This window comes from Tilletiaria anomala, assembly GCF_000711695.1.
Source record: "Tilletiaria anomala UBC 951 chromosome Unknown K437scaffold_157, whole genome shotgun sequence".
Taxonomy (NCBI): Eukaryota; Fungi; Basidiomycota; class Exobasidiomycetes; order Georgefischeriales; family Tilletiariaceae; genus Tilletiaria; species Tilletiaria anomala.
In genome coordinates this window covers 532-27,646 of record NW_013546865.1, presented here as the reverse complement: position 1 = coordinate 27,646, position 27,115 = coordinate 532, and the positions used below count along the sequence as shown (strand labels likewise).

Here is a 27,115-nt window from a genome sequence, read left to right as displayed (position 1 = left end):
GTGCAGACAACGACCGCCTCCGCGCCAACAATGCTGTGCTCGCAAGCCGCGTCCGCGCCTGGAGTGCCCGCGCGCTCCGCGTCCGCGCATGGGCCGAAGGCCACGCCGCCAGCGCCAGCGAGAGCGCGTGCGCCAGCTGCGGAGCTCGTACAGAGCGCTGCGTACTGCCGCGCGACGTGTGGGGCGCTGTGATCGGCGAGGGAACGGAGCAAGGCGAGGAGGACGAGCTCGCCACCAGCGTTGGCAAACACGTGCCGGGAACGAGGCAGGTCGGATGCAAGGCCCCAGCACATGAACAAGCGCGCATGCGTGCTTTGCAGCAGCAGCAGCATCAACAGCCAGCGGCACCGTCTCGCTTCTGGTCCAAGAGCGACCAACAGGCGCCCTCATCGTCATTCGCATTGCCGCTAGCGTCCGTGCAGCATCGAGAATGTACATTCTGCACGGCCCCCGTCAGCGCGCAGCACGGCGCCGCCCATCTGTGCGCCTGCAGCATGCTCGATGATAGCCTCATGCACCCGTCTCCGGTGTTGCGCACCATGGCGTCGTCTGCTAACACAGGCGCGCCTCCATCTCCGTCTCCACTGGAATCGGCACTGGCCTGCTGCGGCAAAGCGGGTGGTAATGCATGTATCCGCACCGGCACCAGCACAGGCTCGTCGACTGGCGCGCTTCCTGCACACCCTCCGCCATGCTCGCCCTCGTCGTCTCTATTCTCCTTGACAGCCTCCACCGTCCCCATCGCAGTCGCAACAGCGGCGCCAACTCACGTGCTGCCGCTGCCGACGAGTGAGGGGAGAAACGAGGGCGACTGCGGCTTCTGCGCCGGGGAGGGCAACTGCGCGTGCCGCGGCGATGGCATCATCGACTTTGAGCAGGGCGGCGCGCAACCCACCGGCAGCAGCGGCGAGACGCAAGAAGCAGAGGCGACACAGTGGATCGCTCAGGGACGCAGTGCTGATGCCGATGGTGATGATGCGGTCATCCAAGAGGACACTGCAGCCGCAAGACCCATGCCAGAAAAGGGAACCGGCACATCTATGCCCACCTCCCTTGCACGTGCGTCCGGCCGCCAGCAGGCCCTCTCCGGAGGGCACGGGCGCGGCGCAGCAAACGCTGCCAGCAAGCCAAAGGCGAGACTCTGGCTCGTGCAGCCCGCTTCCTCTTCAGCGTCTGCGTCGTCTTCACTGCCGCTCCTGCGCCCCCTCGCGCGGCACTCAGCTGCGAAAGAGCAAGGAGCCAGCCGCCCGAAACTCTGGCATACGTACACGTACGCGGCGCCTCAGGAGATACGAGCACCGAAGCAGGCGGCGTGCTCGGGCGACCCGAGCAACTGCGCAGCGTGCAGCGCTGACCCTGACCTCGCTACATTTTGCGCAGCGGTCTCCGAGGATCCTGCGCTTGAGCGTGGACCCGAGAACGTATCAGCCGAGGGTGTGCGCCTAACGGAATCTGCAGCTCCGTATGGGCGTAGCATTGTTCAGTCTGCCACGCAGCAGGGCATGAACTGCACGTCTACCGTCGACCTACGAGGAGAGAGCGGCGGCGGCAGCGAAGGCGGCGCGAGCGTGCCAGAAGCATTCAGTCAGTTGCGCGCACATCCAAACTTCCAACAGTTTTCCGGCGGACTTGAGCTGCTCGCCAACGTCGTGGCGGGTCGCTCGCTAACGCTCGCGAATGCACATGTACATGCAGCACTTCCCGCATCACAGCAGAACCGTGGTGCCAGCGGCAGGGGCAGCAACAGCAACGACAGAAAACAATTGGGACTCGACGCGCTCGCTAACATTCGAGGCTGCTCGGCGGCGTCGCCTCTTGCGTCAAGTGACGTCACGGCGCAGCATGAACAGTGGCAGCATCTCTCTCCCGCTTCTACTGCCCCTGGTAGCCTCAGCCGCAGCGACAGTAGTGGTGGCAACCTTCCCTCGATTGGCGACACGATCGGCTACACTAACGCTTCTTCCTCGTTCCCGCCCGCCTCTCTGTCCAAGCAAGCGGCGCAGGACGAGCAGCGCGCGTCGAAACGCCGACGGCTGTACGTCAACAATGAGGCAGTGCAGAATGCCTTGGCACTCCTCGATCGAGGCGCGCTCGCCGCTGATGGCGACAAGCCTTGTCCATGCCCTTGGGCCAAAAGCTGAATCAACGCTCCTGCATATCCTATTCCGTCGATTTACTTTGCAGATAATGAAAATTTACTTTATTACATCCCTTATCTTTAAATGACGAACGAAGAAATCTCACGAGCACCATCGCCACCTGCCTCTGCCTTCCACGCCACGTCAACAGACGCCAGCCAGCTGCCAATGCCGGACCAGAAAATGCGCTGCTGCTGCGTGCCGATCCACAGCGGACAGAGTGCCGCGTGCGATGTGTCGCGAACGACAAACGTGTGCCAGATGTTGGGTTCGGGCAGCGGTGCTCTCCCCGAGGCGGTGGGCGGGGCAGCGTATAGCGTTGATGCTGCGGTTGTCGGGGACGATCCTATCGAGGAAGATCCTATCGAAGAAGATCTTATCGACGAAGATCCTATCGACGAAGATCGTATCGAGGAAGATCCTATCGAGGAAGATCTTATCGAGGCTGGCGGTGAGGGAGAAGATGGCTGCGTGGCGGATTGCCTTTGCGCTTCGAGATCCGTGTACGAAGGCATCTCGTTGCAAGGCCGGAAATATGGGTCGCGCGCGGGATCAACGAGGGCCTTGCCTACTTTGCGCACCGCTCTTCTCGTGAAGGAGGCGACAGAGCCCAGAACGGCCGCTCCAATGTGGCTGGGGCTGATGCTGCCACTGTCGCTACCGCTACCGCTCACGTTGCTGTCTGGTCCGCCGGCATCACGCCCAGACGCGCTCTTAAGCTGCTTTTCTGAGCCGCCGTCGAGCTCGGATCGCTCCCAGATACGCGGTCGAGGCGCGCCGCTGCCCTGGCGCTGCATCATCGGTGGGACAAGGGGCTTAGACTGCCGAGCGTGCTCAAGCGGTGCATTCGTGTCGGCGGCGTCTGCGTTCGACCTCATGCCGCTTTCAAACAGGGACGGGTCTCTAGACCTTGGCTTCACGTTCCCGAAATGATGACCCTCTGCGGCTGCGGCTGCGCACATGTCCTTTTGATCTTTCACTGCGAGCTCCCGCGGCGTCGCGCCTGGCAGGCCCGCCGCATGTATGCACTTGCCTACCTCGCACGGCCCGGGGTGGTATTGCGACGCGAGCGGCACGACGCCGTCGTTCGCGAACCACTGTTCGAGCGGCTCCTGGGACTGCATCGAAGTTGCGCCTCCTCCAGGGACGCTGCTGTGCGCATTTGTGGAGTCGTAGAACGGATTGGATGTGCTGCGTGCACTGAGCATCGGCGTCATGCAAGCAGAGCTGCCGAGGTTGGCTAGCGAAGGTGTCGCGCCGCCAAGGAGCGGCTCCTGCGCCAGCGCTGGGGGATGCGCACTGTTTGGGGAGTTGCTGTAGCCGACGGGAACCAGATCGTCCTCTGGCGTCAACATCTGCTGACTGCTCGATTGAAGTAGGGTATGCCACGGATTCACCGGCAGAGGGGCTTGCGCCTCCTCTCCTTTCGCGGCTCTCTCCTCGCCGTTCACAATGCGCTGATCGGTTTTGGCTTGCTCGTCCTTTGCTTTGTCAAGGAAGAGCAAGGTGGGCGGTGGTGATGAAAAGGCAGTGGCAGGTGCTGCTGCTAGGTTCCAAAAGGCTGGCCGCGGCTCGAGCTGATCAAAGTCGTACCGGCCCATCAGACGCGAAGTCAATGTGAATGGTGAAAGGAACGAAGCTGATGGCTTGGGAATGTGATGCGGTAACGCCGCAGCGATTCCTGCCGTACCTCGAGCAAGCTCGCCCTTTTCAATGCCAAGAGATGCAGATGGAGAGGGAGCTGAAGACGAGGCGGGAGCAGGCATCGTCATGTATGCAGCGTAGCTTCGATACCAGGTCCGTGCGCTATGGCTTCCTCGAATAGCGCCCCACATAGGGCGTTTCTCCGCTTCTTCTCTGGCGGCGATGGTACAGTCCCACGGCGCACAGTCCTTGCCGTCTGCCCAATCGCTCCTCTTGAGCTGCCTCAGAAACCCACGGAAGCCTTGCCAGTGCGGCCTTTCTCGCCCCTGCCAAATTCCAGCGTCGTCTCTCGCCTCGGCATTGTCAGCGCCTCCAACTGCAGCGCTGCTCTCAATGAAGCCTCGCCTCGAGAAACCCCACGCGTCGCTGAGCAGATCAGGACCAATGTTTAGGTACGCGGCGCAGTGGACGGCCTTCGTGAGCAGGTCTCCTGCAGACAGGAAGCGAACGCTCGGATAGGGAAGAGGCTTCTCGCCGAGGATGTAAACGACTTGCGTTCCGCGAAAGGGCGAAGAGACGGACGTCACGCTCAGGACCATGGCATCTGCTGACGGTGAGCTAATTGCTTCCGTCTCCGACAAGTTATCGGCAAACCGAGAGCTTGATGGAGATGATGGCGACGCCAATCCCGACGCTTGGTCAAAGAACCCTTCTCTGAGCAACTCTTGCAGTTTGAGGATTGTCGGACCACCCAGCGAATGACCCAGAAAGTGTGCAGGCTTCTGCGGACTCCAGTCCTCCAGCAGGCCGCGCTCGTAGCGCCGTCCAAAGCGCGCATGTCCATGCTCGCGCGCATGCTCGGCGCCATAATCTATAACTCCGCCTTTCAGGGCAAAGAACAGCTCGCAAGCTCGGTCATGGATGGAAGATACCGGGCCGATCGGCGCAAAGATGACGCGGCGCGGACGGTACGGGCGGAGACGAGCGCGCTCGCTTGACGAATTCGAAGAAATGGACGATATGTATGATGGCGAGGCTGAAATTGATTCGCAGGCAGATGACTCGGCGCAAGGTTGAGCTTCAGTTTTGGCGCGGCCTGATCGCCAATAGTGCTCGCCTTTGTCGAGCCAGTTGCGGAAATCGCCCCATACGAGCGAGTTGGCTGTGCAGCAGAAACCCTCCACCACTACAAGAGGCGGCTGCTCGATCGGATCTGCTTCGTCTGAAGTCGAGCCCGTATAACTGGGGGTTGTAGACGGGATTGAGGGCAAACTAGGAAACGATCCTGGTAGAAGATGGATATCCTGTCCCCCGGTGGACGGTCTCTCGACGGTTGGCGCCGCCATTGTCTCCTATAGGACGCTTATCTACCTGCAGTCGAGATCCAAAAGGCAGGCCTCGATATTCCTCATGAGCGAGGTAAGCATGTTGCAGCAGAAGGTCGTACGGTCAGTGCTTTTGATGGGCAAGTGAACGGAGTAGCACCCCGCCCAGCGAGATATTAGGGTGGGCGAGATGGGCAGGGGAAGGGACACAACCAGTCCTTCCAGCTCCTCTCTCCCAGCTCGAGTATCACACCTCGCATGGTGGCAGCATGTCATCCGCCGTCGCTCCCTGCGCCCAAGACCATCTTCAGCGTGAACCCTCTTCCACCTCTCCTGCACCCCAAAGGTGTACTGTACATCTGCCCATTGTCGTGAGAACGCCTAAACTCCTCGCCAAGGAACAAGAAATCCTGATTGGCATCAGGCGCCAGTGTGCTGTGTTTTTCGTACGAGTGGCGTGGTGTGACAAGGCTGGTGCTAACCATTGCACAGTCTGCGCAAAATGCATGAGAGAACTGGGCGCCATATACTTACGTAACCCGTAATTTCCCGATGGTCACATATCCCCCCGAGCCTGGCGAAACGCTTTCCTCAACCAATTCGCCGAATGAAAGTCCGTCCAGAGATGGAATGTGTATGCGAGCAAACTTTGTTCAACGTGATTGCGGCAAGTAATTACATACAATGCTCTCCCTTTGTAGTCCGATTTCACCCCCTTGCATAGACCGTGCGACACTGCCTTCACCACTGCGTCGGACTGTGGGAAACCACCGCATCAGCGCCAAGAAGGAGCGCGTGCACGACGGACAGGTCTGCAGGACGTCTCGACTTGGCGTAGAGATATCATCTTCAGCCATTGGAGCCGCATCTGAACAGTCATGGCCACGCCGAGGGAGAGAGCATTGACCAGCCTTACGTGGTCGGCATTATAGACCGTAGTATGCTATACGATACTTTGAGCCTCCGCGAGGGGTGTTAGCAGGTCTCGGATCAAATTTGACTCAGATCGCTCGTGCCGCGGGAGTCGTGCGCCATCTACTGCACAATATCCGCATGTTGAAGCGTTCGTCTCGAGGCTGCATGACTTGCCCGGATTTCGCTAGGGACTGGTGATCTCCCAGAATACAGATTGGCGAGCCCTTGATCGTCGCCCCCCCCCTGGTGTAAGCCCAGTAGCGAACGTCCAGCTCGGACTCCTGGGAGCTGTAGTCAGTCACGGCGTCGGATAGCTTCCGACAGTCTGGCCAGCGCACCCCAGGATGTAATAAAGAGGACTGAGATCATTGGCATGATGCTTGGGAATCACGGTGCGCACTCGTCGCGTGGAGCGTTTTTTGGTGCAAAATAGCGGCGCGGGCTATGTGCGATGTGTGAAGCGTCAATAGAAACGAGAGCCGAACCGGCGGCGTGTGCCCCATCGGGGCTGAACCTCACATCGACCCTCGCGACGCCAACCCAATCGACTTGCTTGATCGCCCTTGCTCGGTGGACCAGTGCTCCATCCCGGAATGCCTGCTGCTTGTCAGTGCTTTCTCGGCCTTCGCCCCTTCATCTATTGGGAGCAAACTTCCTGGCCAGAGCTAGCCCCGTCATGCGTCTTGCATCCATCCAAGATGCCATTTCACCCACTCGACGTGACAAGTCTCATTGGGCCGTTTGTAAGTTGCACCCACCAAAACAGTCGATCTTAGGCTGGCGATCCACTGGCGCACAACGCACACCGAAGCAGCCTCCTCATCAACTTGTCGCATAGCATCGAGGACCCGGCCTTTGGGCTCCATCAAGGCGTCAACCCAACGAGGGCTGCATGAGAAATAGCAAGACGAGGGCTCCCTAGTTGCTCTGAAATCGTGTCCAGGCGCAAAATACACCTTTTACTCTCTTCCGAATCTCCCGACTCGTGTTGAGTCTCCTCAAGCTTCCATCTGACACGGTGCTCAACCCTGAACCTGAGCGCCCTCTGAGTCGTCTCGCCGTTTGAGCACTAGGGGCTTGCCTCCCGTCGCCCTCCTCCAGACGTCATTGATATCATCGACGACGGTCTCAAAGTGGGACGTGGCATCATAAGAGCGCGTAATGAAAATATTGTTTTCCGTGCCCGAGTCTACCGGCTCTTCGATCGGTGCCACCGCGACGAACCTGGGCGCGAGATGAGGAAGACAGACGATCAGCACAATGTCGGCAAGGTTCCTCTCAACAGAATATTTTGCAGAGGCAACACACTTGTCATGAATGGGGCCGAGCAGGTCGAGGCCAGGCTTGAGCTCTAGTTCCGGACGATCGGTCTCGACAATGGTCATGACCGAGGCAATGTACAGACCCTCGGCGCAGATGTTGTGGTTCTTCGAGACGACCGATATGTAAATGTCGTGTCTCCTGCCCACCTGGTCTTGCGGGATGATCAGCTGCAGACTGTCGGAGTTGTCCGTGTTAGGCACCGGGTGCTTGAGCAGACAGATGGCGCGCACAACCTTGCCCGCTTCGCGGACCTTCTCCTTGCCTGCGATCTTGCCGCGGAAGTAGGAAGGGTCGCCAATGACCATGTCGGCTTGCACTGTCTCCTCGCCGCTGCGCACGCCCTTGAATTTGCCGCTTTCGTCGACGACGATCTCGTCGACCGGCTTGTCCAGCATGAATGTACCGCCGTAGATTGCACTGAGGCGCGCAAAGCCCTGGGGCAGCTCACCAAGACCGTACAGAGGGTAGATGTACGGCGACTTGCCGTAGCGAGCCATTGAAGAGGTGTAAAGGATGATACGGTCGTACGTCTCGCGCGCCGGTCGCTTGGCATACCTGTCAAGGCCAAGAGCGCGTGAGTGACATTTCCCAACCACAACCGCATTGCCTTCATGTACTCACGAGTCGTCGAGATGCAACGCCATAGCGTGCCCGATAAAGTCTCTAGTACCCTTCTCCAGACCAAAGTAATTGTAGATCTTTTCCATCGAATCAGAGTCGAGATCAAGAGCTACAGAGTAAATGTGATGAGCTGCTGGGTCCGGCGTTATTGCCGACGCGGCACTCACTCTGATGCGTCGATGGGTCGGTGTCCTTCCAGTTCTGGATGAAGAGGAAAAAGTTTCTCGCGCGCCTCTTCTCAAACAGGCCCATGAGTGGGCTCCTTACGGCCTCCATCTCTGTCGAGGGGACCTTTGCGATCCTCGAGTCGCGGTACACATAGCTCGCAGCGATCTGCTTGAACTCGAGGTAGCGCGTGACGTCGGTGTGGACGAGCATCTTGGTGAGCTCGCCGTTGGCCATCATTAGTTTGGGAATGAGGTCGATGGCATAGTCTCGGTCACGGCCAAGGTCCTTGGGAGGCTCCGTGCCAGGACGGAACTTGTTGTACAATTGGGTCAGGTTGAGCGAGGCACACTCTGCTCCGTAGTAGTCGTTCCGGTCAATGTGCAATACCTTCTTGCCTTCGACGGAGAGCAGCGCCGACAGGACGCACTCGGTCACCTATAGCAGATGGGACCAGCACAGAACGCCAGGTGCGCGCTATCAGTCAGTCCTCACCCCTTAGGCCGCCGGCGTCTCGCATGCCTACTCACACCGCTTCCGAGGATTACAACGTCGTAGTGCTCGTCCATGATTGCTGCTGAATCGGCAAGGCTGCTTGGATGATATTTTCGGCTTGCGACGGGATGTAGTTGCCAACGACACGTATGAAGCACTACGTCGGATCCAAGGTGTCCTGCCATACACAAGAATCCTGTTGGTCTGAGGTAAAGACCCGAGTTGCATTGCGTGGCCAGCCTCCTCCCTCCCCTCTCACGGTGAAGTAGGACCCGGTCACGCGCTACGGAGAGGGTTGATGCGCTCAGCGCGGCCGCGCGCTCGAGACCTTAGCTCTCCAAGTCGGGGACAACAGGACTTTCACGGTGGTGTTGTTGGTTCCATCCCAGAGAACTAAGGAAGAACCAGATGAGCTTGACTTGCTTTTCTTTCGCCCGTTATCTCGGCTGCACCTCGAGTTCACTCTGCACTGGCACCCTTCCCTATGCAAGCCATGCTTCTAACCTTCAAAGCTCCATCGAATGCAGGTCTATGCATTGCAAACTTCACGAGCTTATCCGCCTGATCGGATCTCCGCGTCTGTGATCCACTTCTAAAGATGGTGAGCGCTCGGGTTCTCACAATTCAGCATTCCCGCTTCCGGTGGCTGACAATGGCTTGTCTATATCTGGGTGTGCGTGTCCTCCGTCCGTTCGTCTGGGTCGCCGCTCTGGCAGTCAGAGCTTCGATACACGGCGAACACCCAGCTGGAGCACCTACATGCTCGCTACACGGGTACTATTCACCCTGACATCAACAAGTAGTAAGTCGGGTGCTGGATTTTCGGAGCGTGCAGACTCGGAACAACGTCTGTTACCTCTCCGCTTCGCTCCCCTCCCGCTCGATTTACTGACTCTGCATCTTCGCGGTGCTTCCTCCCTTATCTCTACCCTGGCATTTCACCCTCAACCAGTGAGTGGATCACACACCAGCACCGCGACACGTCGGCCTCGATAATCGGGCATCCACACCTACACTCATATGTCGCGCTCGCCGATGGAGAATCCAAGGCACGGGTAAAATTTGAGCTCTGCGAGGTGAGGCATGACATCTCACTTTTGACGTGCTCCTCGCTGCGGGAGGATCTGTCGGAAAGAACCCATTGGCTGACGCTACGATGCATGTTACCTCCCTTGTCTCACCACGCAGAGGATGCTCCAACCATGTGGACCGCCGCCCGAGGAGCAAGACTAGGTTTATGGCGACCAGGCAGATGTTTCGCTGCATCCGGTTGGTCTTGTTTCCCTCCAGCACCGGGAATTGATGGATGAAGCGCAAGGGGCGGTGGCTACAGGGCCCAATTTCTTGCCGATCGCCTGCGCAGAGGCTTTGTATTCATGCCGCCCTTTTCCCGCGCTGGCTGAGCGCACCTGCAGCTAAAGGTCCACTACTGCTCACGCCCAGACATGGCCATGTCAAGCATGCAAGTGTCATAAGGCAAGCCAGACGTTTCAATCGATTCACGCATACGAGTCAGATCAAGGCTCCGCTCGCACGATGTCTGCATCACCTTGGAAAGTGCAGCCTTACAAGCCCAACGCGGCATCGCATCAGCGACTGTGCCTTTGACCTCGCGGTGCTCTTCCGCTCGATTCAGTCTCTACGTATTCGTTCGATCGCGAGTCTTTTAAAAAGGCACATGCAGGCGTGCAGTAATGAGAAGCGCGGTCGTTTTTGTGCGAAGATTCGCCTGCCGCTACAGGGCTTGAGCAAAAATCAGCATCGCAGACAAGTGGGTCAATCGAAAGTGATCATGATGGATCTTGGTTGATCGCAATTTCTTGTGACTTCAATACTAGTATTACATACAATGAGCAATCACAATTTGCTTTCATTGCACTGCTTGTCGGAGATGAAGCCCTTTACATCTGTTCTTGCGCCTGCTGTTCGTACAACTGTATGCTGATCGCATGTAGTTTGTCTAGACTTGAAGACGGGCAGGGAATTGAGCGGCGACTGCCGTGTGCCGTGCGTACCCGTTACAATGGTATTCTATCACTGAAACATCTCCGTTTTGCGTGTTGCTGTCTCAAAGGGGGGAAAGAAAACAAGGAGGAGAAGTAGGTGTCGCTGGATGTGGAAAAAGGTCGAGAACTTTGTTGGCCCTAGCATGGAATGCGAGGGCGCTGGCGCTGCGTAGAAAAAAATGCGACGTTCCAAGGGTGGGAGTGAGACGACAGGAGTGGGCCATAGGAGAGAATAAGGATGAGTGATGCTTGGACATTTTCAATGGCCGCCCAAAGGGTACTGCCACTGCATGAACGCAGGGTGTTCACCGTCGACGATGACGCGCTGCTGCTGCTGATCGTACTCGCCCTTCACGACGATTCCTGCTGTTTTATTGCGCCCAGTGCCGATGCTCGGTGGCATCTTGAGCGGGAACGGCTTTGGCATGCCGGTCTGCAAGTCAATCCCCTGCGGTGGGGGGATGAGCGCAGCTGCAGCCGGATGCGGAAGCATGTTCGGCGTGCTGGGCCCAGCATGCTGGACCAGGCCGCCGTGCCCGTTGCCGTTGCTGACGGCAGCGTTGCTCCCAGGCACGACGGTGCTGGACACGTAATGCAGCGCTAAAGCCCCCGAGGAGATGCCAAGAGGCGTGCGCGGCGTGAGCAGGGTGCTGCTGCTGGCGCTGCCGGTAGTGGCGGTCGAGCCGGAGCTGAGCGTGGCCAAGCTGCTGCTGCTATCGCTGTGCAACCGATGATGGTGGCTTGCCAGCGACTGCGGTGGCCCTTCGGGGGCGGCAGGTTGCGTGTACACGCCCGCGGATGGGCCAAACTGCCCAGATTGAATGGTCCCTGCAACAGCACCGCCGCGATTGCGCGGATCAGACCGCGCAGGCAGGTACTGCGCATGCTGAGGAGCAGCTGGGCCATGATCGGAAGGGAACAGCGATGTGACGTTGTTGTATGGACTGCTCGTCGGCGGCGGCACACTGGTGCTGAGAAGAGACGAACGCAGCAGCAGAGGCGAAGACGACGCGCCTAATGGACTGGACGCGGGCAGGCCGGTGGGGGCGGCGTGAGCGGAGATGAACAGCCCGGACCCGTCGACGGGCGCCGAGACGTTCGAGTGCGGGAGCAGCGATGCGACCGAGTGGCTCTCATTGGCGTGTGCAGACGGCGCATTCGCATCCGTGCTCAGAAGCGCGGTCCTCGCCGTCGCTCTGCGCTTGTAAGGCCCACGCTTGATGCCGCGTTTTCGCTCCTTGCGCAGCGAGTTCTCACACGAATCTTCAAGGTGGTACTTGACGCAGCGGCTGCACGGGCGGCCTTCATCGCACTTCTTGCACGCCTTTTGGCAGTTAGTGCATGCGTTCTTGACCTGCTTGCGCTTCGCCTTTGGCGGCGCGAGCGGTGAACTCCCACGCATCGTCACCATACCGGTCGGCGTCGAGGAGAGCAAGCTGCTGGAGGCAAGCGTACCGCTGACACCTGGCGCTTGTGAAATGGAAAAGTCGTGCAGGCCATTCGATGACGTGTAGCGCGAACTGCCGCCAGGTCCAAAGTGCGGGGCGTCCGTGCAGACGCTGTCATGTGCGGCGTAAAGCTGGTGCTGCGGATGCGGATGCGTACCGCTGGCTGTGTAGAGCTCGGCGCCCAGTCGCGGGTAGTGTTGCAACCCAGGCGCCAAGTGCGGTGCGTGATCATGCGCGGCGGCGGCGGTCGAAGGAATCGGCATCGGCGAATAGTCCGAAATGGCCGGGTACGATGACCAGTTTATGGGCACGTGCGTCAGGTGGGCGGGATACGGCAGGATGGCGCCGGCATGGCCATGCACATTGGCATTGGCTGCACGCAATAGAGCGGCACTCGTGCTGGCTATTGAGTAAAAGCGGGGCGGACTCGGCGCCGAAATGAGCGCGGAAGGCAAGGAGGAGGGGCAGGAGAGCGGCATGCTGGCACTCGGTCCTTGCGCCAGCGCCGTGGAGATGGACGGAAGCTGCGTGCTTTGTGGATGCGAGTGAGGCGGCGAGTGCTGATTTGCGGCCGACGAGGATGTCGTTTCCGCTGCTGCCGCGGCCTGTAAAGCATATTGTTGCCAGGACGACATGCCGCCTGCTGGTGACGCTGTGCGCTCAAACGAGGACAGCGGCAGCTGGACGGTGGTAATTGAGCTAAACAATCTGCCATCAGAATCGCGAAGACAGGTCAGCAATTCGACCATATGGGCTGAGGCCACACCGAACACCACTAACAAGTACACAACTCACTCGGTAGCCAGCTTGACCGATGAGAGTGTGAGAAGCGTCTGCCGCGCGCAAGTCGTGCGATAGACCTTGCTCACTGTTGCAACAAATAGACGAAAGGAGTTATAATGCAATGCGATGATGGAAATTATCGTCGTCCTTGCTTGTTCGCGAAATCGCTTCTCGAGGTGGTGGCGAGGAAGAAGCTGAGGATGACAGGGAGGGGGTTGGCACGGAGACTGACGCTGGGTTCGTATCTTCACACGTCGTCTTCCGATATTGTATTCTTTTCTGGGGTGCGTCGAAGCTCGAATGCAACAGGAGTCGGATGTGGTGATTTCGTTGGACGAGTACCGAGCCCGATCACTTGCTGCGCTCGAACCAAGTGGAGATAATGAGGAGAGGTTGATTAGATTCGAGCGGAAGCCGGATCAGCCGATTTGCTTCTGCACCGCTCTCTTCGCTCACCGGCCTCGACGTCGCGTTGATGCGCAGACACCGAAGGAGCCGCGCTGTGCTTTGCTGTGCCGCGAATAGAAGAGAGTCGAGATGGCAAGCGCAGGGACTGCAGCAAGGAAGAATGGGTGTGACTGTGACTGCACCGCCCAGGCATATATGACGCGAAGTATGACGTCTTGCGGGAGGAGAGAAGAGGCTGACAGAGGGAGCACAGGAGATGGCGGTTTCGGCGGACGGAGAAAGGAGGAGGGGGAAAGCGGACGCAAGAAGGAGAGGAGGGGAGAAGCAGGCGCAGGACTCTTGGCGAAGCTTGAATGAAGGTCGTCGGAGTTGAAGATGAGCGTTACTATACTGCTGCGGACCTCGAATTACTCCGTCAATTTAGGAGGGCCAACCACCTGCCACGCTGTCTAGAGATGTGCAGGCCTGGGGAGCCGGGGAAAGAAGGGCGCGTAATGACGATCCGACTCTACCGCTGATTTGAGCTGTTGCTAATGCTGCTGCCAGGGTGATGATGATAAAAATGGATATGTTCGACAGCAAGTTGTGTTGGTGCGTTGAAGATGGACCTCGACTCTACACAGCCTGCGTCGTCGTTCATATATAGAAGACGACCTCGACTGGAAAGTTGCGTCGAACACACCGCAGGCGCTACTCCTTTGGCTGCCCCGGACGTGTACTGCGCTCGTTTACTTTGTTGGTGTTTGGGACGCGAGTGTGTGTGCCGTCTTGCGCGAATAGTATGTGGCCAGCGGCCGCTGCGGGTCTGAGACCGGAACCGAGATGAAGGGATGGATGGGTAGGATGATTAGGATGGATGTGTGCGTGCGGATCCTTAGCCGTGGTCGGCGTCAACATTTGATACGCCACCGATCGTGAGGTGAAGGATGGGTGATGGGTGGCGGGTTCCATGGCCCCCTGGGGCCACGGGTGCTGCTAACGTACGTAGTCCGGATGTTGTTATTGCCGCGCGGGTCTGCTCCGGAGGCTGGTGGAAAGCCCTTGTTGGTGTCGGTCGCATCTACGATGCATGGCGGCTGGCGGGTACAGAAGATGACGAGCGACGAAGGCTGATCATCAGCCTTGGGTGTGCTTGCTGCCGCTGTTAGCCACAACAGGACGGCGTTTCGGCGGCCCAAAAGGTGATGACTTGCCAAACGAACGCACCAGCCAATCCACTCAATGGACAGGCAATGGATGGAAAAGGAACGGACGAGGCTTGTGGAGGGGACGGATGGCGTTGTTGTGCAAGCAGCAGATGCCGTCGGTATCCACAATCCAGGTGTTGGATGGATTGGATTCTGAGTTGAACACACTGGAGGGGGAGGAATCTGGATGGGTCCTTTTTGGAATACACTTTTTACTCTGCGCAAAGCCCATCAGCTTGGCGATGAGTGGTTCATCTCCTCAGTAGATTTTATGTACATAGTAGGTAGGACAAAACCCGCCGGAAAATGGACCTTGCCTGCCGGCGCTTTGATTTCCTGGGAGAACTAGCGCTAGGTTTTACCGTTATTTGGGCCTGACCCGAGAAATCGTAATCAGAAGTGCGTCTAGACTCTAGCCATGTACAGACCTGACTCCAGAGAACCGATTCTACATATGTTGATCAAACGAGTTGCAGTTGAACAGGTTACATACAATGGCTACACTAAAGTTGCATCTTGCAGGCATACACACCGGACAAGTTTATCTCTCTCCTTCCCGGGGTAGAGGCACTCATCTCATTCTCCAGACTCCCCGTCCCCTCTCCGCCACCTTCGCAAAACGGGAAACGCAACCAAAACTTGTGTGGCCACCGTGCTCATCACGGATCCTGTCCGCCTGTAGGGTTCAGTCAATTCATGTTGGTTGTTGAGCCGTTTTCCTGCTTATGTGTATGTTACACGACGTACTTACCAGTTCCCCGCGCTGGTAAAGTGGAAGCCCTGTTCGATACCGACGAGCACCAGCCGCTCCTCAGGCCACATTCCACAGGACAGCGCCTCCAGAGGTCAAGCTGACATGCCACCTGTAACAAACCCGCCTCTCAAGAATCTCCGAAGCTCTTCATGGAGCGGAATAATTTGGGTGCTGGAACAATGGAAAGTAGCGAGAGAGGCAAGTTTCTTGTCGCTGGCGGGCAGCGGCTTTGTGGGGCACTGCTGGGCAGTGTGGCAACTCCTGGTCAGCCTGCCTTGATGTGGCTTGGAAGGCCCAGCCGTGCATAGACAGTGCATTCACCTGCACCAGCAGTGGAGAGGACAGCTTCAGTGCCATGCTCGCCCTGGCTTAATCACCGGGTGTGAATCCAAGCAAAACCGAAAAACATCTGGACACTGCGCTGGTGCTTGCCCACCCTCGAACATTCCATCAAAAGTCCAAAAGTGGCTGGACCTTTTTATCTTTAGTCGTCGCTACATTAAAGCCTTGCATGCGTGGAAGCAGTGTCCCGTGATGCAAGGCACTGGGACAGTCGGCGTCACGAGTCGTGCCTCTCTCTCTCTTGGTCCGTTCACGCGTAACCGACGCGTCGAGATGACTGCGAGTGCAACACACTTTCCTTTTTCATCGTGACCATCATATGGTTGCTGTAACCTTTATATGCTAGTACAACAAAGTGCATATTACGGACCAATTCATGCTGTGAACATTGCCCTACTGACATCCCATCGAACATGCTACATGCTCTGCTTGCTGGGAGTCGCAAGTCAAGGATGGATATAACGGTCAACGAACAAACTCTACTGATGCGCCCAAGTCGAGGGCAACCACGCGTCAGGCGTCTGTCATGCGATCAGGAGCGGGAGAGAACTGAGTCAGCGCCTGCGGACAGCCACTCATCCGCGGCACAGCATGTTGCCATGTGAGCTCACCATCACAAAGCTGCGATCGAGGAAGGCGAGGAAGCGGCTGCGGTACTGCCGCGGTGTGATCTGAGCCAATTTTGTCGATTAGCTACTGCAGCGCTGGTTCCGGAACTCGTTCAAGCGCACTCACGATCGTCGGCTCGCCCTTACCCGTGCCGCCGAGTAAGCCAGCCTCTTTGACAAAGCTCTCCACGCGCTTGTCCCAAGTGTACGTGCGGACAAAGTCTGAGAGAGTGGGCGAGAGACGTGTCAGGAGAAATGCGCCTATCTGCTGTCAGTCTGGACTAACCAATGATGCCCACGACGAGCTCCGACTTGTCCTTGACCATGCCAACGACGAGCGAGTAGTCCATCACTGGAAAGGGGAGAAGAAACGCATCTCAGATGTTTGTTGTGTGGCAAGCACGCAAGCCCGCCCAGCCCTGCCGAGACCTCACGCACCATTCATGTCTGCCAGGAACAGGCTGTCGTTCCAGAGGGCAGCCCTGAGCAGCCGCTTCGAGTGCTCTCGCACAAATAGCGGGTTCTGATGAGCGAGCTCAACCAGGTTCTCATCCTGCAGCACCTCGTTTGGCCTGCCCGTCTGCTGGATGTGACGATTGCGCATGCTGCCCTTCAGATCGAAGATCTTGCTCATCTCACGCCCGTAGAATAGATTCTCCATCACAAGGCAGTCCATCTTCAGCGTCTTGCCCGTCTGCGGATTCTTGAAGCCGATGCGGAAGCAGCCAAAGATCTTTGCCAGCGTCGTTGGCCGGTCGCGGTAGAAGCAGTTGGCGATGTAATCGAAATACGCAGGCGCGAACTTGGAAAACCCATCCATCTCGTATCGCGAGAGCTGCTTGACGACCAATCGGTCATCCCGCGTTTTGAGGAATGCAGCGCCTGATTTACCGCCAGAGCTGTCCCACTTGAGACAACGACTGAGCGACTCAATAATCGTCTCTCCACACCCGGACGAGCGGCGTAGCGCATCAAACTGTTCGGCAAAGAAAATGCGGCACCAGAAGCTTGACGAGCCCGATTCGAACTCTGATGAACCAGCCGGATCCAAGGTCAGTGACCAACTGGGTTGCTCTTTGTAGAAAGTCCCCCTAACTCACCAAAGCGGAAATGCGTCCCTCCCGCTCGCTTCATGGCCATCTCTAGGTCATTCGGTTCGGAAGGCATGGGCGCATTCACAAAGCCCCACCCTTCACTCTCAGTCGTGTCCCCTGGCATGAACGACTCGTCCACATCCGCTAGCCGTGCAGTGCTGCTCTGCAGACTTTTCAGCTTGTCCGAGTAGTTCTTGGAACTGAGCGTAAATGCGATGATGGACGAGGGCTCGTCCTCGCGCACAATGATCTGCGAGTCTGCAAACACATGCTCCGTTGCGAGCCTGACATGGCGATGGGCGAATAAGCGAGGTGACTGAGAAAAAAAAAAGACAAATGGGGAGCACTCACATGGGATATTCCAACAGCGGGACAGGCTCTCCACCGCGCACGGCCCAGAGGCCTGAGATCGCCTTGATGAGAGAACCTCGCTCGTAGCCCGACGTCTCGCCATCCGAGAGCAGGAAACTCCGAGCGTGCGTTGGGAGTGTAGACGACATGAACGATTGACCCTGACTAGTAACAGAACTCGCATCAGGGTCCTGGCCCTTCTCGCCGCCCATGCGAGTCTGGATTGTCATGACGTCCGTGGGAGGGGTGAGCCTGTCTGGTCGATCATCTCCGGGATCGACATCACCGGCAGCGGTGGGCGGAACAACTTGGCTGGCCGTTGAATGGTCTGCAACTGTTTCTGAATCAGTGCCATCTTCATCCTCGTCTTCAGCATCGCCTGCTTTGGAGCTTTCCGAGCTGCGGTCGCTATCGCTCTCATCATCCTTAACAGCATCGCGAACGCTGCGAAAGACCTCGACACGGGCCTGTGTGAATGCTACCGGCCTCGCGCGGCGAGCGCGAGATGCCATCGCCTGGCGCTGGTGCTCTCGCTCACGCTCGGCTTCCCGACTGATGCGATCAAAGTGCCGCGCAATTGTTGAGACTTTGCTTCTGGCCCCCGCTGTATCCTTGCGAGTGCTCGTTGGCAAGCGGCTGGGAAAGACTGTGTCTTTCGAAGCCTCTTTGCTGTTTGGACGCTGCTTGACTATACTTCCTGATGGCCCTTGGGGCTGGGAGCGCTCATTATCAGACGAATTCTTGCGGCTCAAGGTGCCTCCCGAGCGGTTTGTACTTGGACGACTATTCGAGCGCCCGCTACGCGCAGTCTCATTCATGCGAGGGGGACGATAGCTGCTCGGAGGCGGTCCTGCTTTGGCGACAGGGGCTCTATCACCGTCGAGCCGCCTGGAGTTGGAGCGCGTACGCTGCACACCTGCTGTGCGCGCTATCGGACTATCACGAGCGGAGCCTCGTCGAGATACAGTAGGAGTGGTTGCTTGACTATGCGCTGCCGGCGTCCTGACGTCCTCATTGTCAGAGTGCATGGGATGAGGTATGCTTGCGATCCTCTTCACTGGGCCAGGAGTTTGCTCGGACTTGAGGCGTCGCATATGAGGCCGACAGGCCGAAAGCCTAGGAGTATCCTCAGCAGCTGAACTTGCAAATAATTTCCCCTTAGCCGGAATCTCAAAGCGTTTCACCAATCCGGAGACGTTGCTACTCAAGTCGTTCTCCGTACAGGAGCTCTCATCAAGAGCAAGGGGCCGGGGCAGACGGGGTCGCAGGCTTTCGACCGCTGATTCGTCCGCTGACGTATTCCCCCCGCATGCAACTGCTGCGCTGCCCTCTCGCCTTGGAGACCCTGGAGGTGCAGACGATCTGGGATGTGGTATGCCCTGCGCCGCAATTTCGGACCCGACGGTGAGAGATGAATCGTTTGGCAGTGTGCCGACTGGTGGGCTCGCGCCTTCAGCCCTTGAAGGTGCTTCTGAGCTGTCGCCCGCATGCTCGTCCAGCTCAGCTGCCGTTGGCAGCCTGTCTCCGAGTCTCTCAGCGTTCTCCCTTTCCGAAAACATGCGCTTCAGGTGACTCGCTGTCAAGCGCCGGACGTCCTTTTCGCAAGGGAGGAAGTTTCGCTCGAATTCGACAAATGCCACATCCCATTGAACGACCTTGTCCTGAAGTTGTCGCACAACGACGTTCAGTGACAACGCCGTGGTTGCCGAGCTCTGGAGAACAACGCGTCAGTTGCAGTCTTCCAGGGGAAAAGCCATGAGACGAAAGGCGCACCTGCAAGTATGCCTTGCGCAAGGCAGAGTCCATCTGGTCAGAATCCTCCTTGAACCTTGCCATCAAGTCAGTGAGCATCGCTTGACCATTTTGCCGCGTAGCTTGATCGCGTTCGACCCCGACTTCAACGCTCAACGCTTCGAGACGAGCAAGCACGCTATTCCAGTATGCCATACTCTTCTGTTGAAGCTTTAATGCCTCGTCATTCTTCATCTTGCAGCGCAAGTCAGGCCGGCTGAGCAGGCGCAAGTTTGGCATTGTGACCTCAAGGGTCTGAATAGGATCAGTGTGGAAGCGTATGGCAAGGTTCCGGTACGCGAAATAGCGAACATGATCCCGAAAAAAATGATGGGTGCACACCGATGTGCGACAATTGTCAGCAGCGTAAAAATGTAGTTCGAGATACTTGGCGAAAGAGTACGACCACGTTTCTTCGCTGATGGGCGACACTGAAGTGGCGACTCCGCACTCTTTGCAGTACGACCAGACCAAGAGGCGACCCTCGCTCCCAGGGATGGGACACACGAAGCGCTCCATCATGACCTGTACTCTCGTATCATTGTGCACGTAGCTACGGTAGTGCAGAAGGTTTTCTTTGTCGCAGCCGTTAGCAGGGCAAATGAGCCCAGCATCATTGCAGTGGCGTTCAAGGTACTGGCCGAGCGTCTCGTCGCCAAAGCCGTAGTAATCGACTTGGTGGAGCGATGGGCCACTGCAGGGACTCGATGTGCTCGAACACGAGGTCACAGCCAGCATGACCAGCCGTTGATGAGCAAAGGGTGTAACAGCATCGGGACAGCGGTCCAAGTATTGCTCCCAGCTACGCATCTGAGCTCTGAATCGAGCTCTTTCCGTGTCGAACTCGACGCGCCTAGCAACCTCTTCTGGCTTTTGCATGATGGCTCGTAGGTCCAATGCCTTCGATTTCGGAGACGGACAAGCACTGGACTTTCCCGATGACACGTCAAGTCCGCCCTCGGCTGCGGACTTTTCAGCCTTAGGCGTCATAGCAGCGCTGTCATGCTGCTCTTCTGCACGTATACGTGCCACCTCCTCCTCATCGCACAGCTTTTTGAGGTGCGCGAGATGATCGGCGATCTCCCTCATCTTGGCCAGTGGGTAAGGAGGCGGCACTCTGACGGCAGCAGATGCGCTAACGAGTATTCCATCGTACATATGCAAGATGTGCTGCGTTCGGGAAGATAGCCCCGCTCCTTCGATGCATCGCGCTTCTTGCTGTGCCATCCGTTTTTGGCGTTTGGCAGCTGCCAAAATTCGCGTGCTTGCGACTACTTCATCGGTATCTTGAAGCTCTCGCGCAAGCTGCAAGGCTGCATTCTCATCGCGCATAAGGTGCTCCTCGAGCCTCAAATTGTAAGCGATAAAGATCAAGAGGTCGAGGATGACTTTGACGCGACGCAAGCTCTCAGGTCCTGCACCCCTAAGAAGAATTGTCGAGCCGAGATTCCGATTCAGACCTTCGAAGCGCATGAGAGATTTGCTGGCCTCTGGCACCCCAACGATGTTGTATGTCTGCACGTCAAATGCTGTTGCGCGCCCAAGCCGTGGTTCTAGTGCTAGTCTGTCGACCGAAGTAATGATATCGGCTTGTGTACAGCGACTGATGGCCTCCACGGCGCTTGCCTTGAGACTCCAGACCACAATGACACCGGCATCCTCGAGCATCTCAAGGGCCAGACGTGAGACCGTCTTCTCCACCACGAGGAGCTGAGGGCGTAATGCGAGGATCCTCGCAACAAGGAGTCGTGTGTATTCTTGCTCTTGTGCGATGACCGGCTCCAGGGACACGAATTGAGTGTCTGGTCGATGAAACTCGATCGGGAACTGTATGACCATAACACGCGCGTGGCTCAGCGGCAAGCTCTGCGCCATCTTCTTGGTGGCAACATGCTTGCTGCAAACAAAGCCTGAGAGAAATAAAATATGAGATGCAGATGCAACCAACAGAATCTTCTATCCTTGCGTGGCTCACCTTCGACATACTGTGTGTCCGAGGGTTTGCCCCCTGGGATGCGCTTGATTTTCACGTATCCACGGATGCCCATACCTTCCCCGGCGCGTGCATTTGGTTTGACACGAGTAATTGCTTTGAGCGCGAGAGTAATCATGACCTTGCTCCAATCATCAACGTCCTTGATTTTAGCATGCTGGAGTGTCTGGCGTGCCATGGTGGTCAAGTGAGCGAGGCTTGCGCTGCTGAGCTCAGTCTGCCAAGTCGCAGAGGAAGGTTCTTGATGGAACCCAAGCGTGCCCTCCTTGCGGGACATGTAGTGCCGGCCTTCGGAGCGAGGAAGACTATCGTCATCCCGAAGCAGATCGGCGCGGGATCGCAAGCGAGTCCGTGTGTGCGAGAGCCCCTCACCAACAAGTCGAACTCTTGGATCGCTTGAGATGTCAGTCTGATAAAAGGCAGCGACATTGTGATCCGAAGCGATGTCGCCGGTCGTGGACAATTTCGGGAACGGAATGTTCAAGGCATGCGACACAGCCGCTTGCGTTGCGAGCGAAGGCCGTGTGGACGGTTGCTGGTGCGCTTCTTCTGCTCTCGAACCGGAAGACGGTTCGTTTGCCGGGTGAGGACTATCAGGAGCTGGATCCTCTGCATCCAATGTCGGGCTGGGCTCCTCTCTCAACGCTTTCCGGAACGGCGCTGGCGCGTCGTGCGCTGATGAAAGCGCGCCTTCTTGCGAGCAGGCAAGTACATCGGCGGTGTTGACTGCGTCGGGTACCCCAGGGGTCACCTCACCGCCATGATCCGCACCAAGCTCTGAAGCACGTATGTCACGTTCGTGCTGACGTAGAATAGAAGCGACAGCTCCATGGGGAATCCCATGATCGGACTTGATGTTGGCTCGTGCGAAGAGATGATTAGCAGCGAACTGTGACTGCGGGGCTTTGACCTGAGCTTCGAGCGGTGCAGAGATCATGCCCGGAAGCACCTTAGTGGTGCCGGTGAATGTATGTCGAAGTGAAGGCCGCCTATGGAGTGACACCTCGCCATGAACGGGCACTGTGCCGCCGAACGTCGAGCCCGCCTCCTCCGCATCGTACTCTTCCAGCATGCGCATGCAAAAGTTGCACACTCTGATCATTCCATCGTTGGCAAAGCGGACACCGGGAATGATGTGTGAAGCGCATCTGCTGCAGTAGATCTGGCCGCAGAGTCGGCAATCTGAGATGCACTCTATGTCAGCGAATTGAGTCGGAATTGGGCAGCAATCATTTTTTTGGCTCACGGTGCTTTCGTCTGAAAGGCGTAAAGTAGGACAGGCATTCCCTGCACTCCTTGACATTCTCATCGGCCATCCAAAATTTCTTACTAAGGCCTTCGCCTCTGATCCTTCGCCAGATTGCGTCTGCGCTTGTCTGTAGACCGTGTACCGCCGCGCTGCTCGTCGGCGTGGTCCGTCCACCATAGTCACTACTTGCCGTTTGAAAGTCGTACCTGTTGCTACCCAACCCGCGCTGGCGTGTTGAAGCTGCACTGTTACTGTGTATACTGCGCGCATCGTCTGCCAGCGTGCCGCGTGATAGCGGGAATCCTGGAATGGTGGACATGCCCCACATTCCGTTTGCTATCGAATCCGAAGATGGTAGAGACGGGGTCCTGTGCAGCCCAAGGCCGTACGCCGACCGTCGGTTGACATTGAGTGAGCCAAGTACATCGCCTTCGTCCGCATCATCGTCACTGTGATCGAGCTGGGTATCTCCATCGCCCTGTGGCAATCGGTCGCTGATCGAAGGACTATCAGCTATAGTGCTGACACCATCTTCCACCATCATGCTAGCATCGACCATGGACGGAGCTCCAGCGAGGTATGAAAAGTGATTAGACGTGAGCGCAACAGCCGGGGTGATGGACGCGACAGCCGAGCTGGACAGCCCAATCGATCCAATGGTGCGCAGCGCAAGTGAAGGAGCTTGGCGATGCCCTCGTTTGTAAGAATTCGGATCTGACTTGCTTGGCTGCACTTTGACTCTACCCTTGAATGGCATCGTGCTTGACGCTGGCGTATTTCGCGCACGATTGCTGCTTCCTCCATCGTTCGTAACGCTGCCTTCGCGACTTGGCAGGAATAGGCATATGATTTCCGCCTCTCCTGGAGATCTGACATCCGCCCACTGCGGAGCCACTGGGTCCAGAGCCTCAACATCTGCACCGTCGCGTGCATCATCCTTGGGTGCAGTTCCAGCGACCCAGGCCGAGCGAACCTTGCTGAAGAAGTCGCCAACGCCCCCGAAAGTGAATGTAGCCTCTGCTGTATCATCCTTGTCCTTGAGAAAGTGAAAGCTCGTGAGCCGCTCAGAGTCATTTAGACCGACGCCTGAAGCGGCCGCCATCGTGACTGCTCGGTTGAGTTCGCTAGCGCCGGCCGTGGGCCGGTCAGTCATCCATCGGCTAGGGATCCAGGTGGCGGGAGGGCGACCTTATGGCGAAGGCGCCGTCGTTCAGCAGCAGTTCTCGCGGTCACCACGCATGATTGAAGGTGACCGTCTGCTCATATGTAGCAAAACGTGGGCCCAAGTTGAGATACCGAAGCCGATCGTGTAGGCAAAGCTCCACTTTTCCCGCTTCTCTCTGTCCGTTGCGTGAAGTGAGTCTGCGGTGTTTCGATCACTTTTCGGCGTGATCTGCTCGCCACCTCATGTTCAAACTCATGACACATCCATGTCCACTTTATCTGTGCCGTCGTCAACGAGAACACGGCTTTCATTGAAGTAGGGCAAACCCCACAGGCGAAATGGGCAAGAAGGGAAGCACCCAGATAGGGCAAAAGGGGACGCGTCAAATAGCAAAGCACAAGAGGCGGCAAGTTCTGACAGACATTGCCAAACGTGAAGAATCGTCATTCGCCAAATTGGGACCCGATGCGCTCCTACAACTCAATCTACATGCGACATATACCGTCCTGGCGCGTCCGATCCCCAGAGTTCTGACTTTGTATTCTCATCCAGAGAACAATGTAGCTCGAGGAGGCAGCTCTGACTCGGAGAGTGTATCAAAGAAAACGAGCCGGTCGAGGCCCTTGCTGACGCTTCCAAAGAAGCCACGCTGGTCTCACGAACTCTCAGCTAAGGCTGTCCAATCGAACGAAGCCGAGGCTTTTCGAAATTGGCTTGAAAAGACCGACGAAGAGGTGCAAAGATGCTTCAAAGATGCGCTGACGGTGAAAGGGAAAGGCCGGGCAGCGGAACATAATGTAGACGACGATGCTGCCACTCTTGCCGCTGCTGTCATCCCCTCGCTGTTCGAACGCAATCTCGAAGTCTACCAGCAGCTTTGGCGAGTGGTAGACCGCGTCCAGATTCTCCTAGTGCTCCTAGATACCCGCTGTCCCCCGATCCACTTGCCGCCCTCGCTGGAAGATTATCTGTTTCGCCAAGGACATACGAGGCGGCGACGCACCGTGCTCGTGCTTACCAAAGTGGACCTCGTCACTGCGGATGTAGCGGCAGTGTGGCAAGCATGGCTTAAGCAGAAATACCCACAGTGGCAGGTCGTCCTCACCTCCAGCTATGTTCAGAGAGAGGCTCACGAGGGACAAGGCGAGTGAGGCAAAATGCACCAAGGAAGTGACGCCGCTAACTCTGAACTGTGCCCTTTCTTAATGGTGCTCCTGCAGGATCTCGCATACGGTTTCAATCTTCAATCAGCCCTGAATCTCGAATCGCCCTTATCGACGCCATACAAACAGCGTACAATAAGCTTGTCGAACCGCCGGAACATATGTCGAAAGATCCGGATGCACTGCGCCGATGGCATCACGAACAGAGCAGCCAAGATGAGGGCCGGCGTCTCGGATCTATCGACTGGGATACCCTGCGTAATCAGGCACATGAAGAAACCAGGGCAGGAATGGAGGGTGCACAAGCATCTCGACACGTCTCGGACCCGGCTGTATGTAAGGGGTGCGATACAAGTGCGGCAGTTGGGCACCTGGGAGCGGACCTCTGCATTGGACTGATCGGACAGCCAAATGTCGGAAAGTCCAGCTTGATCAATGCGCTTCTCGGCGTCCAAAAGGTGCGCGCGAGCAAGACGCCTGGAAAGACAAAGCACTACCAGACCCATCTGCTGCTGGACTGCCCGCGACAGCAGCAAGCGTCTATGTATGGCCACCTGTCATCGCGCGTCATGCTATGTGACTCACCTGGACTGGTGTTTCCTTCCCTTGTCGGTATGGAGATACAGGTGCTTTGCGGAATCTTGCAGATCTCGCAAGTCCAAGCTGCAGCTTCCTGCGTCGAGTACGCCGCGCACCGTCTGCCGCTTGAGGTAATCTACCGGCTGAAAGGCGAAGGCAAGCGAGGTTCAGAATCAGGGAAAGATAACCCTTTGACGGCAATTTATGTGTTGGAAGCGCTTGCGACAAGATACAACTTCAAGACTGCCAAAGCTGGGCGCGCAGACACCAACCGTGCAGCCAATATGGTTTTGCGCGCTTTGGCCGAAGGACGCATTAAGTGGGCGTTCCGGCCGGCTCATCCCACATCGCAGGAAGACGAGAGTACCGAGCAAGGTATCTGGCTTCGCTCCGACGCTGATGTTGAAGAAGTTCAGGAGGGAGGATTTTACGCCGAGGATGCAGTACAGGAGATCGAAGAAGCTAGCCACGACGAACACATGCTTGCTTCCGATGGTAAAGCCGTTCGCTTTAGCGATGACGTGGGACACCGTACGCTAAGCGAAATGGAGACTGGCGAGTCAGACCTGAGCGACGTGGATGAAAAAGCTCAGGTGACAGCTTCATTTCGGCCAGCGACGAGCATGTTCGCAGCTCTGCAGGTGGAGCATGCTGGGGATGAAAGCTCTGCAGACGAAGGAGATTGATCGCATACACGCAATGTAGATGCGACGTGGACGTATGTGAACTAGGACGGATCTTATCTCTCGACTCTTTCCATTCAACGACAGTGATCGCTGACATCATCAGAGTCAAACGGCATAGTCGGTGGTCGCTATTGAGGCGCGCAACGGCTCTTCGCATGGATGTAGATCAGATGGCGTGTCCGGCATCAGATTCACACCCCACAGGCGACTGTCTCACCATTTCATTCATCCTCGTCCTATTATATGGATTCTTGCATCTTGTGAAACCGCAATGCGGTTGGAGCTAAAAGCGAAGGCGAAATCTCGTGTGCTGCATGCTCCATGTTGTACAATGTAGTTCATTATCATGGGCTCGGGCCTCGATGCACATAACGCCTTTTTTCATACGTCAACACCACCTCCATCCTTCACTACACATTCACTCGTCAGTTCGCGCCGTGTGGCCTCTCTCGTTTGGCATGTGTGTGGGCTTTGGAGACATCCCGAAAGCGGCGAGATCAGATCATCACTGCTCGACGCCCGCAGCGAACTTGCAGATGTGCTTACGTTCGATGCCCCACCTCGTTTCAGCTGCACTAATGCGCTAAAATCAACATTCAGCCTACTGTGTAAGGCCGATGCTTCGTAGTGCAGAAGTAGCGCCACACCATAACCGGAGCTCCCGACAACAAGATTAGTGAATGGGTCATGGCACAGTGGCTGCCCATGAAGCACGCGCGGTGCGCGGCAGGGTGAGGCGGGGCTGGTGTGGGGCCAACGGCTGAATTATAGTTTGCCGCATGCATCCTTTTACAGCGGACCACGCATGTGAGCTGACAGTAGAACCCAATCAGATCCTTTCCCATCTTGTGGCCTTGTGGGGCTTGGGACCACACTCCACAA

The 27,115-nt window shown here is 57.1% G+C and overlaps 8 protein-coding genes across 8 annotated transcripts; 4 read left to right on the top strand and 4 right to left on the bottom strand.

The window, feature by feature from the left end:
* On the top strand, positions 1-2,179 carry K437DRAFT_48938 (uncharacterized protein; the record flags this gene model as incomplete). The annotated part of the gene is made up of 1 exon (XM_013384708.1): positions 1-2,179. A coding segment is annotated over one exon (2,141 nt), but the record flags the coding sequence as incomplete, so codon positions are not given.
* K437DRAFT_260026 (uncharacterized protein) lies at positions 2,156-5,491 on the bottom strand. The gene has a single exon (XM_013384707.1). The coding sequence runs from the start codon at positions 5,126-5,128 to the stop codon at positions 2,219-2,221; it is 2,910 nt and encodes a 969-aa protein (XP_013240161.1). The 5' UTR covers positions 5,129-5,491; the 3' UTR covers positions 2,156-2,218.
* A 1,553-nt stretch (positions 5,492-7,044) lies between these two features.
* Positions 7,045-8,700, bottom strand: K437DRAFT_265222 (rab GTPase activator; the record flags this gene model as incomplete). Its single annotated transcript, XM_013384706.1, has 4 exons — positions 7,045-7,900; positions 7,967-8,075; positions 8,134-8,569; positions 8,662-8,700. 4 exons carry the CDS (start codon positions 8,698-8,700, stop codon positions 7,045-7,047), a joined length of 1,440 nt encoding a protein of 479 aa, XP_013240160.1.
* Positions 8,701-9,101: 401 nt separating this feature from the next.
* Positions 9,102-9,859, top strand: K437DRAFT_282178 (putative splicing factor 3B subunit 5; the record flags this gene model as incomplete). The annotated part of the gene is made up of 4 exons (XM_013384705.1): positions 9,102-9,227; positions 9,343-9,428; positions 9,579-9,702; positions 9,815-9,859. The coding sequence occupies exons 1-4, from the start codon at positions 9,225-9,227 to the stop codon at positions 9,857-9,859; spliced, it is 258 nt and encodes an 85-aa protein (XP_013240159.1). The 5' UTR covers positions 9,102-9,224.
* K437DRAFT_48845 (uncharacterized protein) lies at positions 9,778-10,664 on the top strand. The gene has a single exon (XM_013384704.1). The coding sequence runs from the start codon at positions 9,933-9,935 to the stop codon at positions 10,434-10,436; it is 504 nt and encodes a 167-aa protein (XP_013240158.1). The 5' UTR covers positions 9,778-9,932; the 3' UTR covers positions 10,437-10,664.
* On the bottom strand, positions 10,664-12,888 carry K437DRAFT_48877 (uncharacterized protein). The gene is made up of 2 exons (XM_013384703.1): positions 12,872-12,888; positions 10,664-12,788 (listed from the first exon to the last, which is right to left on the bottom strand). Exon 2 carries the CDS (start codon positions 12,713-12,715, stop codon positions 10,892-10,894), a length of 1,824 nt encoding a protein of 607 aa, XP_013240157.1. The 5' UTR covers positions 12,716-12,788; positions 12,872-12,888; the 3' UTR covers positions 10,664-10,891.
* A 2,975-nt stretch (positions 12,889-15,863) lies between these two features.
* On the bottom strand, positions 15,864-24,125 carry K437DRAFT_260021 (uncharacterized protein). Its single transcript, XM_013384702.1, has 10 exons — positions 22,638-24,125; positions 21,374-22,573; positions 19,381-21,308; positions 17,608-19,319; positions 17,263-17,540; positions 16,601-17,191; positions 16,449-16,514; positions 16,290-16,384; positions 16,166-16,225; positions 15,864-16,075 (listed from the first exon to the last, which is right to left on the bottom strand). Exons 1-10 carry the CDS (start codon positions 23,740-23,742, stop codon positions 16,034-16,036), a joined length of 7,077 nt encoding a protein of 2,358 aa, XP_013240156.1. The 5' UTR covers positions 23,743-24,125; the 3' UTR covers positions 15,864-16,033.
* Positions 23,969-26,406, top strand: K437DRAFT_48803 (P-loop containing nucleoside triphosphate hydrolase protein). The gene is made up of 2 exons (XM_013384701.1): positions 23,969-24,948; positions 25,026-26,406. The coding sequence occupies exons 1-2, from the start codon at positions 24,144-24,146 to the stop codon at positions 26,231-26,233; spliced, it is 2,013 nt and encodes a 670-aa protein (XP_013240155.1). The 5' UTR covers positions 23,969-24,143; the 3' UTR covers positions 26,234-26,406.
* The last annotated feature ends 709 nt before the right edge of the window (positions 26,407-27,115 follow it).

Bases quoted from the DNA above. Each gene is read 5' to 3' on its own strand.
- K437DRAFT_260026 (XM_013384707.1), bottom strand. From the start codon at position 5,128: ATGGCGGCGCCAACCGTCGAGAGACCGTCCACCGGGGGACAGGATATC.
- K437DRAFT_260021 (XM_013384702.1), bottom strand. From the start codon at position 23,742: ATGGCGGCCGCTTCAGGCGTCGGTCTAAATGACTCTGAGCGGCTCACG. The intron at 19,320-19,380 runs GTGCGCCTTTCG...GTTGTTCTCCAG, and splicing joins TGCGCAAGGCATACTTGCAG to AGCTCGGCAACCACGGCGTT. The intron at 17,541-17,607 runs GTGAGTGCTCCC...TCGCCATGTCAG, and splicing joins CCGCTGTTGGAATATCCCAT to GCTCGCAACGGAGCATGTGT.
- K437DRAFT_48803 (XM_013384701.1), top strand. From the start codon at position 24,144: ATGGGCAAGAAGGGAAGCACCCAGATAGGGCAAAAGGGGACGCGTCAA. The intron at 24,949-25,025 runs GCGAGTGAGGCA...GTGCTCCTGCAG, and splicing joins AGAGGCTCACGAGGGACAAG to GATCTCGCATACGGTTTCAA.
- K437DRAFT_48845 (XM_013384704.1), top strand. From the start codon at position 9,933: ATGAAGCGCAAGGGGCGGTGGCTACAGGGCCCAATTTCTTGCCGATCG.
- K437DRAFT_48877 (XM_013384703.1), bottom strand. From the start codon at position 12,715: ATGTCGTCCTGGCAACAATATGCTTTACAGGCCGCGGCAGCAGCGGAA.